The sequence below is a fragment of the Anguilla rostrata genome, chromosome 5 (genome assembly GCF_018555375.3).
Source record: "Anguilla rostrata isolate EN2019 chromosome 5, ASM1855537v3, whole genome shotgun sequence".
Lineage (NCBI taxonomy): Eukaryota > Metazoa > Chordata > Actinopteri > Anguilliformes > Anguillidae > Anguilla > Anguilla rostrata.
In genome coordinates this window covers 27032605-27051201 of record NC_057937.1, presented here as the reverse complement: position 1 = coordinate 27051201, position 18597 = coordinate 27032605, and the positions used below count along the sequence as shown (strand labels likewise).

The window sequence follows — 18597 nt, the reverse complement described above, 5'->3', positions numbered from 1 at the left end:
TGGTGTATTTATGCTTGCTCAGAAATGCAACAAGATAATCTTATCTGAGGAATCTAATTTTTATGCTGTAATACTGCTGTATTAACAGCAGTATCCCAGCAGGGCTCAGTTGTTCTTGTTGTGGTAAAACTTGTTGTATGCCTATTTCTGTCTATTTATATATTAAAACTTTGACTCTTTTGTCTTAATTTATTAAGAAAACATTAAATTTGAAGACTTATTGTGCTGTTGCCATCCTGCAACACATTTTTCAACAATTCTCAGCGATATTGAATTAACAATTAAAAATAGCATTAAACAGCATAATCTTTCAACGAACAGCTGTTTGTCATTTCCTGCAGCCATAGAGCCATGTAGTAATGATACAAAATATACAAATGTCAACTGAAAAACACACATGGCAGAGAAGTGGAAGATGAGGAATTTACTGTGCTATGACGAGGTAATGAGGGTTTTACTATTAGTTTTGTTCAGTACCTTATGACCTTTGTGGCAGTCAGTCCGCCAGAGAAGTGGATTGGTCTCGACTGCGCCGACTGGTCAGAGAGAGCACACGCACCTGGGTTGTGCTAACTAATCAGCCCAGGTGCGAAAGGTGTGCTGCTCTCCACAGTTTGGGGCAGAGCTCAGGAGCTCACAGAGAGTGCACGGTTCTTTATTTGAGTTTCATTTATTTCAGTTTTGTTTCTTTGAACATGATTGTGAAAGTAATCTGCCGCTGAAAAGCAGGAGGAGCTGGGCTGGTGAAAAGCAGGCCAGCTACGAGCGGGTCACTAAAGTGGTCGCTCTGTTTTACTTTCTTTTGTCTTTTTTATTTTAGTTTGTTGTTTTAGTTTAGATGTTTGTTTATTTCATTTTGTGTGGGTGCGCTCTCTCTCTCTCTCTCCATGTGGCAAGCAAGGGTGCTGGCATGTGACAACCTTTTATGGTTATCATATCATAAACTCTGGCGGCATTGAATGGATTAAATAACTTTTACTTAGTCTAGGCAATATAGTAAAATATGTTTGCTTTAATGTTGTACAAAATTTGTGCACTTACGTTCTCTCCTGAGCTTTCGGCATCTTATGACTCAAACTTATATAGTATATATAGTACCAGCTTATTCATACATTTCATAAATAACTCCTTTTTAAAAGTGTAAAAGATGTTTGTAAATAAAACACAGTTGAATGTGCACTAGTAGAGAAACAGGCTGTCAGGTTAGCAGAGCGTTTTCTGATGACCCCCTTCCCTCCAACTGTTTGTTTTTCATTCTTTCCAGAGAACCTGAGAGACCTCTTGACAAAGAAAGTGTTTGAAACCAGTTTCTGCCTGCATGAGGTAATATCATGTATATTTATCTCTTGCCTTTCCTACCCTTCTTTAATTTGTGAAATGTTTCCTCTCTTCTGTCTTGTGTAACTTCTAATGCCAAGTGTGTAGTGCATTGATGAAGTTACCATTTATGAAAAAAACTATGAAATATGCATTCATTTATATCCACCGACATGTATACAGTGCAGGTATCACATATTGCACATATGAATTTAAGCTTTTTATATAACTTTGCAACCAGATGTTGCCAGGTTTTATCCCTGAATGCCTAGATGGTGTTTCACTAAGTTTTCACTGACCTTGCACCATAAACATGTTTACTGGGTCAAGCAATAATATTTGCAGTAAACAGACGAAAGACTCTGGAACAAAATAATTGAGAAATGTTAAAACCACTGTATGCAAACTCAGTGAACTAAAGTGATGTTACATCAGCCCTAGAAAATCCACCCACAATCTGACCATGAGCAGGTTGTAGTCTGGGGCTGGTTTATCTTCTATAGAATCCCTGTCATCTCTTGGCCAAAAGTGGGTAACTGCTGAGTCAGGAATAGTGCAACTTGATGACCATTTCAGCTTCTATGAAAAGTAAATATTGTTGAAGAAAAGACAAATTCCTTCAATAGTCATTATTCAAAGATAAAAAAAGCCACCATGAACTTCAGTGGATGCAGCTACATATCACTAGGCTTATATATATACAGTACATTCAAATACAAACACAACAAATGTGTTATGATTTGCATTGTATAATAAAAAAGCCGAATTAAAAGAACCCATGATATATTCCTTGCTATTGCCGTTACATATCCTGTTTGATGACTGATATTCCTGGTCGTCCCTCACCAGATGACTAGACAGCTAAAATGTCAAAGGTCAGAACTTGACACTGTTACTTTCGCATAAAAAGGTAATGTGCGAAGCAGACCAAAAATCCCTGTCCAGAGATGTGATTTTATTTCATATAACTTTGACTATAACAATTACAGCATAAACATATCTGCTGCCTTCGGAACATCTTCAAGAGGGGATACATGATGAGGGTTGAAATGAAACAGGCTTCTCATATCAGCAATGAGTCCAGCCTCACACATCCTGGTACATGTGCAATCAAATCCCTAAAAGCATGAGTTAGTTATATTTTTCACTGTTTCCATTTATCACTCTCATAAGCCTGACAAATCTGGAATGCTTTTTAAGTAAACCATAATACAATAATTTGCCTTCAAGATGGAATAAATTGAACTTTCATTCGCACTGTAGTAACAGGTCAGCTTTCCAACCAATAGCCTATATACTGTAATACTGTAGGTACTGTAGTTGTCACATGCTGTTAATGATTCACAAGGGCTTTCATTATCATACAGATAGTAAGATAATATGCACTGCTGGTTTACAATGTCACAGCTATATCAGGATACAGTATTTTTATTTCACACACACACACAGTAGAACTGCTGAAAGGACAAAAGAGTTGGAGTTGGAGTTGTAAAGATAATAGTGTCAGGATGCGTGGGGGGGTTCGGACCCAAATGCAGAGGAGGGAAAAACACAAAACTCCAAAATGGAATGAGAGCAAAGACTTTACTTAACAAGGGGGGAACAAAGGGAACAAAAAGCCTCGCAGGGCAACTTTTAACAAATGACGGAAAACTTCAAAACATAGTAACAAAGAAAATCCAGGAAATCCAAAAAACACAAGGGAACCAGAACATGGGCAGGAACGCATGGAGCAGGTACATGGGTAGGGGCGCACAAAACAACCAGACATAACCACAAGGATCCAGCACCTGAGTCAAGGAAGAGGGAAACTTAAATAGAACAGACACAGACGAGACACAGGAGGGCACAATGAACAATCAGGCCACAGAGAGGGAAGGGAAAACACCCAGCAAACAATAATTGGATAATTAAACAATCATACAATTAACAGGGGGGAGCAGGACACAAAACAGAAGTGCCGCCCTCTGGCGGCCCAACGGGGAAAACACCGACAGGAACACAGAACCATGACAAATAGAACCCTTCTCTGTCTTGTCAGCTTATATAGAACACTTGGACTTTCACTGGGGTGTACAGTACCTCTTCACAACATTGTGAGACTGCTCCTCATTGATTGATGTGCATAAATAGAGTATAAGCAATCTTGCCTGGGCATTTATGCATCTGAATGATTTATCTCTAAGGAATGTGAATTATTCATCTGATGATACAAGCCTAATTCATTCTCACTAATTAGCCCATGTTGTTTGTGTGTTTGTAATTGTACTGTAGACTTCTGATAGTTATAGGCTATAGGCTATAGTTGTAATATTTGTAAATATAACATAGACACTTTGCAATCATTGAATAAATGCATGGAAATGATTTATTTAGCAATTATCTATTTAAATACGGCATTGTTTCTGTAGTAGTTTGTTTGGATGACTTCAAAATATTTTGATTAAATTTCAGTTTTTATTGCTAAGTTTTTATACAAAGCACTCTGGAATCATTGGCAGTACTTTTTGCTTTAAAACCAAAATTCTGGTGTTGAGATTCTTTGAATCTGTCAACAAGACCAAGTTAAAACCTAGTATATGGCTGGACCTAACACACGTGATCCGGCCGACTAATGGTGTAACTTCATACATAACTCGGCCGACCAATGCTGTAACTACATCACTCAGTCACTCAGTCACAGACATTTGCGTTTGTAGGGCTGGCCCCGCTGTTGCGGTCCAGCCAAAAAATAACTTCACCATGTCTTTGCACCAGTCAACACCCCCATGTGGTTGACCCTGTTATTGCATGCATGTAAAAACTTTAGAAGTGAGACCTGAACACAGAGTATAACCAAGTAAACTATATTTGCAAGTGAGCTTATATTTAATAAAATGCAATTTATTGCTGCATAAAAATAGTCTGTTTTGAATACGGCTCTGCATTTCTCCTGATTTTAGTTCTCGTGAGTCTAAATGATGTGCTCCATTCATGCCGCATTTATTTCACTTATTCAATAAAATCTGATATGTATGAAATAATTTTTTGAATCATGCATGTGCTTATAAACAGATATGGCCACCTACGGATTGCAGTGTCTTCACAGAATATACTGTTTTTCAAATTCATATTTCTATAACTTTAAAAACACAAATTGGGATTTGCAATCTACAAAGTTCTGGTCCACAAAAAACAAGTTAAAGAAAATGTAATTATCTTTGGTATCAGACTAACTTGCAAGCACAACTAAAGGTGGCCATATACCGGGCTGTATTTGCATGATTCTAGTCTCAAGCCAAAATGGTCTGTTTCTCCAGAGAATTCAGAAAGGGAAGCTACAATTTGTGCAATTGGTGTCTAACATCATGATTGATTCTAGCAAGTTTTAGCTTACATGTTATAGGTCAATGGCTGAATAGACTTGAATCATCGCCAAGGAAAACATATTTCCATAAATTAGGCAAAGTTATTTCACATCAGGGAGTCAGACTGTGGTCAGGCTCATAGTATCATATGGTTCTAGCCTGACAAGTGAGGCTGATGTGGTTCACACCTGCTGTGAGCTTTTATGCTGTCAGTCTGGGTGCACTGTGAAATTATTTGAACTCGAGTGAAAGCAACTTAAAGACAGTCAGCGCGATTCACTGGCCTTCTATGGCCCTGTCAAGTGTGAGTAATGACATTTCTACAGAAACGAGTACTATTAATACTCTCCTATTGTTCTCAGATTATTTGGAATTACATGGGTGTGCTAAATTACATGCATGTGCTAAAAATACAACATTGGAGATATTTAAAAATGTATGTCCCTGCACTGATAATAGTTTTGAATACTTTATCATGGCTTAAACTCATTCATCATCCCAAGAGCCATTGCAGCTACTGTACATTGTCCACATTAAGAACACCTACAGTGCAGTATGTAGGTATTTGGAAAGTGACATATGAGTTTAAAGTGACTGTCAGCTTTAACATTACATTTCATTACAGGCAATTAGCAGACAAAGCTACTTAGACAATTTTGTTACATAGCATTTTACATTGTATCCATTTATACAGCTGGATAGATACTGAAGCAATGCAGGTTAAGTACCTTGCTCAAGGGTACAACGGCAGTGTCCTATCCAGGAACCGAACCTATGACCTTTCGGTTACAAGCCCAGTTCCTTACCCACTGTGCTACACTGCCGCCAGTAATTTGAGGATATTTACATGTGCATTCATTTTTGGTGATCCCTGTAGTAAGGACAGGTCTTTTTATGCATAGTTCCCTTGTTCTATGGGACCAAAAGGTCAAATTGGACAAATTAACATCACCGGACAAATTAACATAATCTTAAATAAAGTCATTATATGTTGTACTTGGTTGCAAATCCTTTGCATTTGATTACTGCCTGAAGTCTGCAACCAATAGACGTCAACAAGCATTAGGTATCTTCCCTTGTGATGCACTGCCAGGCCTGTACTGCAGCCATCTTCAGTTCCTGTTTGTATCTGAGGCTTTTTGCTTACAGTCTTGTCTTAAGAAAGTGCAATGCGTGTTCAGGTCAGGTACAGATCAGGTGATTGACTTGGCCAGTCAAGACCATTACATTTTTTGGCCCTAAAAACTATAAATGCTCACAACACAACACCATTCTCCTGTGTGTGCTCTGGGCCCCTATGTCCTTCAGATTTATCAGAGCTGGTTGGCTAAGGATGAGCTGGAAGTCCATCTTACCTTCCAAGCTGTTCAGCTTTGCCATGACACAGGTTTGTCTGGGTCTCTGAAGTGTGAGCTGTTCCCCATCATTCTTGTTCTTGATTTGCAGAAGGGTAGTAAAACCAGCCCCGCAATCTCTGGTGATGGCAGAGACAGTTCTCTTTATAAAATGGAAAAACAAGTGCAAAAGCATTCAAAACTCAAAAATGAATGCACCAAGTGTACACTCCTGTGTGTTATACAGTACTGTGCAAAAGTCTTAGGCACCCTTTTTAAATATAATATATAGTATATATTTGGTCTTAAATGTTTATTTTTTGTTTTCTGCATTAGTGTGTCAGTGGAAAAGAGCAAATTTGAGATTTCCAAATTTTCCAAAAAATTACATTTTACAGATACATTTTTGTATTTTGTTAAATAAAGTAATATTTTAAGTAATAGACTACTTTTCGGATAAAAAAACTTGATCAAGGGTCTCTGGGATTACCTGGAGAGCCAGAAGCAAGCGAAATAGCCAAAATCTGCAGAAGAACTGTGGCAAATTCTCCAAAATGCTTGGAACAACCTACCAGCCAATTTTCTTATAAAACTGCGGGACAGTGTACCTAAGAGAATTGATGTAGTTTTAAAGGCGAAGGGTGGTCACACCAAACATTGATTTTATTTAGTTTTTATCTATTTACTGCTCTTCATATTATTTTTTCGATATTTATAACCTTTCATTTCATTATTTTTGAAAGCATCTTAGCTGTACAGCATTTTTTTTACAGGTGCCTAAGACTTTTGCACAGTACTGTATATCAAATATTTCACTTGCAACTGTGGATTGTTTTGCTTATTTTCTGTGTTGAAATGTAATATTACACAATATAACATGACGGGAAAGTGCTAATACATATAAGAAGCATAAAAGGCAATATAGGTTTTGGAAATACTGTTTTGTTGTACATTGATATATGTTAACTTTTTTATGTTTTTGAAGGGCATTCCTATTTCTCACTGGTTTTCATTAACAGAAAAAACAACAGAAGTTGTTGAGGAAGCGTTGGGCCCGTTGGACAGCGTGTTTCCAGGGACAGCCCATAGACGATGTCAGGTAAGAACAATGTGGCAAATCCTACTATGTGTATGTAAAATCATTGTGAATTGTGCTCTGCCTGTGGACCAGTGCTTTGTGAGTACATGCTCTCACAAAAATGCAATCACTGTCCCAATGTAAATCTATTAGTCTTTGTAATAAATCTTTTAATAATGTAGTGTTATCTTGACATTGATCTTTTAAATTTTAAATCAGCAATCACTTTTAAATCATTATTAAATAAAATTTTAATAATCACTGTTTGTATCATTTTTAGCAGTAATCTTCCATCTGGATATCAGTGGTTTATGGCTTTTTCTTGCAGGGAAATCCTATTTGGAGTGGCAGTCCTAGCACATATAGAACAAACCCATGAAAACCGCCCAGCTCTGTTTTTCTGTCTCTGTCTTTCAGGAAGTACTTTGGTGAGAAGGTGGCACTGTATTACCTGTGGCTGGGCTGGTACACCTATCTGCTGATCCCCCCGGCCATCTTAGGGCTCATTGTTTTCCTTTATGGCTTGGCTTTCTTTAACACCAGTCCCCTGATGTGAGTTTGTGCCTTAGCTGGACTGTGAACCCTAACCCTAAGTGTGTGCACGCCCATCAGTTCAAGAGCATAGGACATGTTCCCCAGAGTTGGTAGCTACCCCCTTGACATGCTGTATCTGTGCATCACATTCTAGCAAGGAGGTCTGTGAGGCTGACACTATCATGTGCCCCCTGTGTGACAAAATATGCAAGGTGTGGAATCTCTCAGACACGTGCATGTATGCCAAGGTACGCCTCTCATGCTCAAACTTCCACTCAGCTTCCTAGACAGGAATTTCAGTATCATATTACATATCTATACATTTTAATTATGGCCATGATCCTTTTGCAAGCAACAACATTCAACAACAAGCAGATGGAAAATACAATTCTTTTTTGAAACCAAAGTATTTCAAAATAAATGTATATATAAACTGGAATTCCTTAATATGTACTTTGCCATTTTGTGGTGATTTCATTGAATGAGTCTTTATTTCCATTCCCAGACCCAGTACAAATGTATTCAGACCACTCTGAGACTCTTAGTGTCAGAACATCTCTCATGTAAAAACCATTTGGTATTCTACTGTCCCTCATTACAGGTGAATCTTCTGTTTGACAATGAGGGGACTGTAGCTTTTGCAATGTTTATGGCTGTGTGGGGTAAGTCCTCCTCCCGCTCCAGTTTAAGATTCCTGCAGTGTGCGGAACCTTTATTAATGTGTTGTTTCTGTTTTACAGCCACTGTGTTTTTAGAGTTCTGGAAGAGGCACAGAGCAACGTATGTTTGCCGGTGGAAAATTTATGACTGGTGTGAGGATGAGGTACAATTGGTCCATTCCTAGAAGTTTTTACTGTATTCTATAAAATGTAACCCCCCTCACAGTAATTTTAGGACAACTCAACAAGCTCTTGAATGTATATTTTTGGGAATTTAAGCAGCTCTTCTAATGGAGACCTTTAGGTTTTGCTACATGAACAATACAACTAATAATTAATATTAATTAAACATTCAAAGATTAATTCAAAAGTAATTTTTCAAAAGCCGTGCCAGTCCTGTAAAGTCACTCTTATTCTCCTGCTTTGTCCACAGAAGTGACAAAGTAGATTTGGAAATGACCTAGACCATTTTTCTGTTCTAGGAGGAACTGATTTTGGACATTGTGAATGATCCAGACTGTGAACCAAAAGTGTACAGCCACTCCTACCTGCACAGCACTCTGGTCCTCATTTTGGTCACACTCATGGTAAGGCTGATTTTGGTCACATTCATTGTAGGTTTAATTTTGGCCACACTCTTGGTAAACCTGTGTAGTGAGATTTGGTCAGGTTTATTCAGAAGAATGGGGTTAAACAACCAATCAGAATTTGGTACGTCTGGAGAGCCCAACTTAGTGAAATAACATAGACATGACAATGGTTTGGTAATAAAGTATATACATTTTTTGGCAATGGTAACAAATACATGAATAAGCTAATTAAAAACAATAATTAGCATATTATGAGGAATACTATCATATAATTTTTAATCAGAGAAAATTATAATTATGCGACGGATAAATATAGATAATAGTACTACCACTTAACAAATGTTAATTTGTGTTTTGGGTTAGTGACAAGGTACTCTATATTATGTGTTTAGTTTGTTTAATCAGACTCATAAAGTGAAAGTTTATCTATGTAAAACAATAAGGTTAGGGAATTTGCTATTCCAGACCAACATATGCATAGCAAAACAAACACAACAACAAACAGCAGTAAAATGACTTAATCAGGTAACACAAGTTTTACACTATCCTATGGTTTGATGTCAGTGTTAAAAATAATGTTTCAATACTTAATGGCAATAAAAGGGGAGGCCAGTCCTTAATTTCGTTAGATGATGCATCAGCTTGTCACCTGGTCCAAAGTCTGTGGCGGGTGCGCAAGGACTCTTGAGAAACTTATTTTTTTGAAGTCGGAGTCGCGACAGGTTCCAGTCAAGCTGACTTGAGATGTGTACAAATCTTCCACTTGGGTCCGGCCGTAATGGAGGTACGGGGGGAAAGTATGTTGATACTTGTTCCTCAAAACAGCTGTCGGAGGAAAATAGACCCGCTTGGTTTATTTCGCGGACAGTAGCAGGCCAACTCCTTCTTGTTGGTCAGGCAAGGTGCTTCAGGGCGCGCACTGGTGTCTGGTCAGGTAGACAAAGTGTCTTAACCCTCACAGCCCCTCAGATCCTCCTCAGAGCACCCAGTTGTTAAGCTTATTGGTGAGTTTTCATGCTCAAAAAGTCACTGACGTGACAGGATCCAATGTGTGTTTACTGGGACCTGGTTGGTGAATTATTTTTGGATGAACATACATTTGATTGGCTCGTGGTATTGGAGCAGTTAATAAACATGGATAGGTAAATCACTGATTACTGCTTTAATATTTAAGCCAGTTAAATCAGGTTCCCTATTTCCTCCAAAAAGGGGGTGTACCTTGCCCCAAGCTGATACCTAATTGATCAAGCAGATAGTTTGTTGCAGGGTCGCAAGAGGAAGGGGACAGCCACTTAATTATGCCGTGGTTGACCAGAAAAGTTCATGGTGAATGTGACTTAGCGGAGGGACAGTCCCGTGGTCAGGAAGTCAGAGCTCACAAATGTTCCTGTACATAGTTATACCTCCTTACACCTGATTTTGGGGATGTACATGGAGGTAGCCTGTGAAAGGACACTAAACAGTGGAGGGACAAGTGCCCCTATGGGTTTAATTAGGCATTTGGGAGGTGGAGGAACTCTAAGATGTATCATTGGGATGGCAGGTTTGCCCCAAACCTATACAGGACTGAGAGTTTGCACTTTTCAGTGTTTCCTACAGAAATAACCACAACTACCACAGACTCTCAGCCCTTAAGAACATTAACTTCTTTACCTTATGACCTCATGTAAACAGACAGAATTCTCAAACAACTTCACAAGTTCCCAAACTTGGGTTATTTAGCATATCTTTCTCCTTCTTTTTGCTGCTTCAGTACCACTATCAATACTATACCCATTGGACATTTAGCTACATCTGCCAATAACAACATCTCATTTTGAAATTAGCCAGTTGCAGGACACTCGATAGGCAAAAGGACATTGTAAAGATTTTGTGGTCGCCATCTTGGCTTTGTGTGGAAGCTGCGTGTTTATGAATCACAGCACTGTTGTGCCAAAACCATGCCCCCCACCTATGACAAGATTCCAGGGCACCGTGAATTGATTTCATTGGACAACGTATTTTTGTGTGATAAGTAATTCAACATATTTTTTTACTTTAGTTACTGTTGCGACTCTCTCCACAATACGGCTGTTTTCTGTTAACAAGTGTGCGAGCGTAATTCTGTCTTCATTGGTCACGTTAAAAAAGCATACGAACATGTTGACTGATAGGCTAAAGCATGTAGTTACAATATTGTTACCCCAAATGGTTGTGTCCCCATTGATTAAACTCAAAAATAAAGCTCAAGTGGCTATTGACTGCTTCAAGGCCTAGATTTAATGCTTGTTAGAAATGAAACCCTATACCGTAGCCTAAACTCAAGTCCCCATAAAACATTTCTACTAAAGGTGAACCACTGGAATGTGACAAAAAGGAAATTGTATGCTGCAGTGGATTGCAGCACATACAGGCAGGCACTCTGTCAAGTGGCATCCAGAATCATGTACAGCTCTTCAAATTAGTAGATGTATTAGTAGACAAATATATTTACTTTCTGAAATATATACCTGGACTAAGGAAGCAAATTAACACGCGTGACTGATCAGAAACACCTGCACCGCCATCTGTCCCAAATATTATGATGCTCCGAAATGGGGGAACTATGTATAAAAAGTTCTGTAATTCCTATGACTTGCCCGTTTCTGTAAAAAGAAACATTATCATAATTGTGGGAAATTAATATTAAACCGACTAATTAGCTATTCACAAGCAATGGACCCAACTGAGGATGACATGAACCCGATGAGAATACCACTGTTCTAATAGGTTACGTGTCTTTACTACTTGTGTAATAAAATATGAACATTACAAGCTATATATTCTACCGCTATTTACTTATTTGCTACTTAATTAGAGCTATTGGAATATATAAACATTGTTTTACACATGTTTATTGTTAAACATAATTATTGTTTGGATTGGTTGCAGTATCATGAAAATAAAAGAAAATAGTTTTATTTTACCATTTCAGTTCTCTGAGCATATTTCTGCTGGTACTCTGCTGATATTTTTACCCATTATAAAGCAATGGTATGTTCTATTGACTTGACTGTATGATATTGTTACATTACAACCTATTCTTGTAATGTACTGTAAGGTGACCTGAGCTGACACTTTTGGCTTAGGTGACATAGTCAAATGAATGCATTTATTTAGCAAGCGAAAATGTTTTTTTCTCTCAAATAATAGGCTCTGTCAAATGATTCATATTATATACAAGCCAAACTTGACATTTCCTGATAAACCTGTTTAATCTGTACAAAACTGAGGATAGTGAAAAAATGTCAAAATCACCCAAGGTCTCTAAGGTAACTACAGTTAAAAGTTAACTATAGTAAACCAGCTAGGTGCTAGCTGTTTCCTCCCGTTGAGGTTAGCTACCGAGCTAGGGAACAATAGGCCTGTTGGACCGGGGGTCCCCCTTTGAACCAACATTAGACCGAGGGAATCCACTCAACTGATGTCAGGTCAGGGAGTCACAGACATGTAAATTTATTACAAACTACAGATACATTTCTTCCATCAATTATTCATTAAATTGTCCGGACGGGACCACAAACCTGACACATACAAATAATTATAAAACTGTATTTTCCACTCAAAAGCCTGACATATAGCAAAAAATTTTTTAATGATGTTAGAACGTGCATTGAGTCAAGGAATTACTATTCTATGAGCATTTAAAAGAACAAGACCAGGTTAAAACCTAGTATATGGCTGGACCTAACAGTGTTTCCTCTAGGATTTTTTTTCAGCAGTGGGGGAAAGGGTTTTGTTGTACCTGGGTAGTCTGCATGTGCCGCTGGCGTCGGAGTGAATATCAATAGGTCATTTAAAAATATGAAATGAAATGATACATGACTGCAAAACAAACATTACAACATATTTATTGACATCTATTTATTCATACATAATGCCTCTTTGACCCACTACTTACAGAGGGCACTGTATATTAGCCTCAGTGGGAAAGTTTGCAGCCTGGCTGAGAGCCCAGGGTAGGAACCTTGTCTTGTCTACCCATTTAGGGTCCCAGCCTGATAGCCTGTGCTTAGTCTTCGTTTTCTGTCCTCTCTCCTGTCCTCCTCCACTCTCCTCTCCAGTCATCTCTTTCTGCCCTCTCTCCTGCTTCACTCTGCTCTCCTGCTCCACTCGCCTCCACTACTCCTGTCTGTGTACTTGTCTAATAAGGTTACATTTGATAATGAGTAAAGTTAGATAATTCTCTCACATCAAAAATAGTTGATCACGCAACCAGTTAGAACATTTAAATATTGTAGTAGCCACCACCAACGTTACATATTTTAGAACTAGAAGGCATTTCTTTCCCTTCACAACTTCGGGGCAGAGCTAAGAACCTTGAGCCCCTCTCTAGTGAAAGTAACGTTACAGCGAGAGCACATTATCAACCACCCGAGGACGTGTATCGACCACCTGAACCACTAGTGTATTTACTTTGTAATTTATTAGAGAGAACTGGACATTGTTACCTATTAAAATGTAAGTCATGTAAAAATACACATAATAAACTGTCTAAATGTGAAAAACCAACTTCATACATATACTTTTAGTTATTAATACATATTTAATATAGCCTTATTTACTATATCAACTTTAAGACAAGCAACACGCTCGGAATTATGTCATCGCGACCCACTAAACCCAATGGCACAGACGTTGCTTCATAATTTCAAACTGCTTTCCTAGCGGCTATTTTGCGTCCTGCGACTTGGGTTACAACTATGAATATGTACGGATTCCTGGACGTGCCAATAGTGACCACCCTTTCTCATATTAACCTCAAATACGCAAGACAGGACACTTATTTAGTATGCTAGAAAATTGATGTCACGTTCCATTCATTTATATGGGGTGGTCGATAAAGGTCCCCTTAGCAACCAAAAGCTAGCGCTGGGCCACCTCTGAGTTATTTGCCGGCACTGAAAAAAATCGCGAAAGTACTAAAGAAATAATCACTGGAGGATAACAAGGACATTTTTTCATACATAACTAGGTACAGGTTGTTAGCGATATTTCGCCTATTTCATATATAGTTGCAAATCTTTTTACGTTACCTAGCTGGAACATTATTTCATGATATATTATTAATATCAATGACAGTTAGTTGGCCATGAACATCAATAGAGAATACATTGCGAGTGTTTATTTAAACTGTAAAATCTATCAAACATAATGTTAGCTAGTTAAATCTACCTTTTTTCTTGTTCTCCGGTAACGTAATCCTAACATCTGCCCTGTTTGTCACTCTGCCTGAGGAGAAAATGCTGTACTCGCGCTGTTGTTAATTTGGTTGTCATGACACACGTGATCCGGCCGACCAATGGTGTAACTTCATCATGCAGTCACTCAGTCACAGACATTCGCGTTTGTAGGGCTGGCCCCGCTGTTGCGGTCCAGCCAAAAATGGTCACTTCAGGGGGTTAAAATGGGGGGAAATGGTATTTATGACAACTTTATCCTTTTCTTTGCTGTCACCGATCATGAAATTCACCCACATAAGCTATTATTGTAAGTCAGGGGTGCCCACACTTTTTTGGCTAGCGGGGAAGGGGGAGAGGGATCCACCCTCAAAAAAATTGTTGGCTGCACAGACAATTACGGTGGCTAGGACAAACTGATTAAGTTGAAGACTTAGTCACATATATTTAATTGCATGCTACCTGTCCACAATTTAATTAAGCAAATCCAACAATTGTATTTATTTAGTAAATCCAACAATTTATTTATTAATAATATTAATAATATTGCGTACAACTACTAGCCAACACTAGCCAACAAGAGTTTGATATCTGGTGTTGGGCAGAGCTACAAGCTTAACTAGTTTATGTTTTCCAGTAACGCGAAATCGTTAGACCAGCATCAAATCTGGACAAGGAAAAATCCCAGTTTAGATTTAAAACACCATTATCCATTGGATATTGAAAGTGAAACCTAAAATGGACCAGATCGCATCACCACCATGATTGCCCAGCGCCATTTGCACCAAATATCAGCCAAATTGTATAGAAACAGCCAAATTGTATATAAACCTGTATTGGCATAGAACCAAAATCTTTAGACCAGTGTCATATCTAGACAAAATCACAGCTTTATATTCACACCATTACCCATCGGATTGAAAGTGAAATTCCCTGCCTAAAAATGGACAAGATGTATCGTGCCACCACAACTGCACTGCACCTATAGTATTCATTGTTTAAATTATTGTGTTGCTATCATGTAATATTAAACATTTACGTGACCACTCCACAAAATTTTGGGTGCGCAATTGTGTCTATATCATAAATGGGGATGCTTAATGTGAAAGTTCAGATTGGCCACATTTCACAAGTGATGTGTTTCTTTAAATGACTCGTGATCTTCCAGCATGGCCTCTGCGATCGGCTGGTCAATCGCGATCAACATATTGAGCACCTCTGCTGTAAGTTATCCAAACTCCAACTTACAGTTAGCACAAACAAATTGTGATATTAAATTCAATAGGCAAAGGCGCACCTATGGATATAATGACATACAACAGTCCAATGTTTAATTTAATTTAAGTATTAAACTGTCTTGCAAGGCAAGATTGTGCACACATGACTAGCTTTTGTTGCACATTAATTACAACATGAAGAACCCAGTTTGGTTTTGCCTTGACCAGCCGACACCCAGGTCAACTAAGATACCCAAATGAACGTTCTCACAGTGTAGGCTACAGGTTTCCATAATAAAGTAGGGATTGCCTTCATAAATGTGATGTCTGATAAATGTAACTCGGTCAATAACTTAAAATACGATGTGGCTACCATAGCCATTTCCAACTCTACCACCTCAAAGAAATGGAGCAATGTCATGAACTTTGTGGGAAATACTTCCAAAAAACTGTTTTTGAGTGACCAAAGTAAAAATCTGTTTGTGGAGCAATTTTTGTGTATAAGGATTTATTTTTATTTACAAGGAAAAAATCATGCATATTTCTAAAAAAGTTATCTATCCTTTAAAATTTAGGATGTTTTTTGGTGTATATTCTAGTGGGAGTGGAATGCTAGGTGACCAAAAGAACATGATATTCTCTATAAATATACCAGCTGTTGCAGTTATGCTGCATCTGAGTTGCTATAACAAACAACATGCTTTTTCCTGTTATACGTTTACAGAATGCCATCTAAAGAGAAAACAAGGGGATATGGAGAGGGCTTCCGATTTGGAGATTAGGGACACTAGATGGTATTGAAAACCATCCGTGCCTTTTGGGGAGACCATAGAATTTTAAATGGTTTTTAAAACTTTTTAAAAACTTTTTTACTCATTAACATTGTTGACAGAGTGTTTTGGTTGTCAGAGTTAGTTCAGCGTTTAATGTTAGATGTGTTCAGCTAATTTGCATGGGGAGCATTCAAAAGATGAATGGTTATTGGAAAAGAAACAGTCACCTGCTGATAGGCATTTATAATAAGCTCACACAAGATTGATCTGAATGCTTTGTAAAAGCTTATCTGACTGTTAATAAACAAAAGCAGCTTTCCTCGTCGATTTGGACATCACCAGAACTTGCTTCACGCCATGACGCTAGCTAGTAGCTTGTACAATTTTTTTTAAAATCTCAGTGACGGATGCAGTCAACAAAAGAGGGTATACTGACTAGAATGTCACACAGTCTTTACGCCCAACCCCCAATGTGATTCTGTAGGAAATCAGTGAAGCGGTCAGTAATAGGTCTTTAAATTAGAAATCTAGCAATATATTAAAACACTGAAATTTTCTAAATACCAAAAAACTGCTATGTGATTTCATAGCTACAAAACAAGCAGATTAAAAACCCAGATTTGCACAATTTCCGTATTGCCAAGAAACCCGTGGCTAGCAATATCTAATGGCACTAGCCCACAAAATAACATTAACATTCTGAAAGAGACTGTTCAGTGAAACCGTTTTGGTATGGCAAGGTAAGATGACAGCATCAAAAAAAACCATATTCTCAGTAAAACATTCGGAACCACCTCAACAAAAACCACAACCAGCAACAGCCTAAATTAACACACGATTCCAAATAATAAAGAAAAATAGTTAAAATGGTAAAAATTAATTCATCAAACAAAATTATGTAACAATAACGTCAAATTTTACTTTATGATGCTCTTAACTGAATTTAATCCAGAGGCAATCAGTTAGCATAATCCATTCAATGGTGCACTGCCAGGGCTATTAGCATTGGGGCTGGGACTCTGTTGCTCAGGCTGCACGGCACCACACAAGCTCTAGCGGTAGCAGCACTAATGGTACTGGCTGGAATTGTCTGTGTGGTCTTTATAATGACTTATAGACAGTGCTTTGTGTGCATGAGTAACTTGGCATTTTTGTTCGTTGAAAACATGTTTTTTTTTTAGATTAGAAACATATAGCAATGGTCGCAGTAGGTCATGGTGGGAAACTAAATAAATATTTCAGAATGATACAAACCCTCTGTCTTTGCTCAAAATAGTTGCTAAATTGGTTGTTTTGATGAGCTGTGCAATATACAGTATAATCTCTTCAATATATTGAGTACAAACACGCAAATGTGTGCTGCCCTCTAATGAACTTTATCATATAAATAATGTTTCATTTGAATAATAGAGAGTAGGACTGCTTTGGTGAAACTGCTGGCAAAATTCCAGAACACTGTTCCCATATTTAACCCCTGCATACTCTGCATGGGTAACGCATGTTGGTACACAGAAAGTTGTAAGAAGTGAAGTTGCCTAAGCAATAGCCAGTAATTATTTTGTTCCTTGTAAATTGTTTCACTGTGAAAATCTACACTAGTGGAATCCAAACATTGTTTCACAAAGAGTTAGCACCTACCAATTTCTTATAGCCCAGGCTAAGAGAATGAACCTCTTTGATTTGTCTTGTAAAGTATGAAAATTTGGGAAACTGGAAACCAGTTCAGTTAGTATATGAATGATGTGACAGCAATTTTTTGCAATTTAAACCTAAGCTAACTGTTATATGGACTGTCATCACTTGTTTGTGTGTGTTTTTCCTATTTTTATGTCTGTTTGTGTGTTTGCATTTGTGTGTGTGTTTGTGTGTATTTATGTGCATGTATATGTGTGTGTGTGTCTGAATGTGGATGCATGGGTGTTTGTGTGTATGTATATGCGTGTTTAGCTGGTGCTGATCATTGGACTGACTCATGCGCTGGTGGTGTTTCGTGTGGTCGCCACTGTGCTGTTCTCTGAGGGGAAATGGGAGTTCCTGACTGAGCACGCTAACATGGCCGCTGTCATGATGGGTGCTGTTCTACATTACCTCACCATCACCATCATGACCCGGGTACAGACCAGTGCTGTGAACATTCCTCTTCCATTCAGCTTTGATCCCTGTTGGAGCTGTGTGCTAAGACCTTCTTCTCTCCTCTTTTACAGGTCAACAGAAAAGTGGCCTTAAAGCTGTGTGATATAGGTTGGTGGAAAATTAGCTTTATCCTAACGGTAAAGGAACCTCAAAAGGCAACAGATTTGGGACGCACGTTGAAGGCAGGATGACGTCACAGAGAGTTTGCGTGCTCACTCAAGATCAGTGTTTACTGTTACAGCTGACGTCTTTAACTTTCCAACTGACAGACTCTGTACAAATAAATACAGATTCTGTCATTGTAGCCATAATTGTTCTGATTCTCTATTTAAGGGAAAACACTAGTTCAGCTACTTTTTTTGGTTTTAACCAGATTATCATGATTTCAGTTCGCTGTATGTTTTAAGCCACGTATAC

General features: G+C 38.2%; 1 protein-coding gene across 1 annotated transcript in view; it reads left to right on the top strand.

The window, feature by feature from the left end:
- LOC135255011 (anoctamin-9) overlaps window positions 1-18597 on the top strand; it is a 62760-nt gene that overhangs the window by 24131 nt on the left and 20032 nt on the right. The window contains exons 6-14 of the mRNA XM_064335688.1: window positions 1265-1323; window positions 7018-7097; window positions 7494-7628; window positions 7765-7858; window positions 8212-8272; window positions 8351-8433; window positions 8752-8856; window positions 17995-18159; window positions 18252-18288. Of these exons, the coding sequence (XP_064191758.1) occupies window positions 1265-1323; window positions 7018-7097; window positions 7494-7628; window positions 7765-7858; window positions 8212-8272; window positions 8351-8433; window positions 8752-8856; window positions 17995-18159; window positions 18252-18288 (819 nt within the window). The remainder of the gene's footprint in view (window positions 1-1264; window positions 1324-7017; window positions 7098-7493; window positions 7629-7764; window positions 7859-8211; window positions 8273-8350; window positions 8434-8751; window positions 8857-17994; window positions 18160-18251; window positions 18289-18597) is intronic.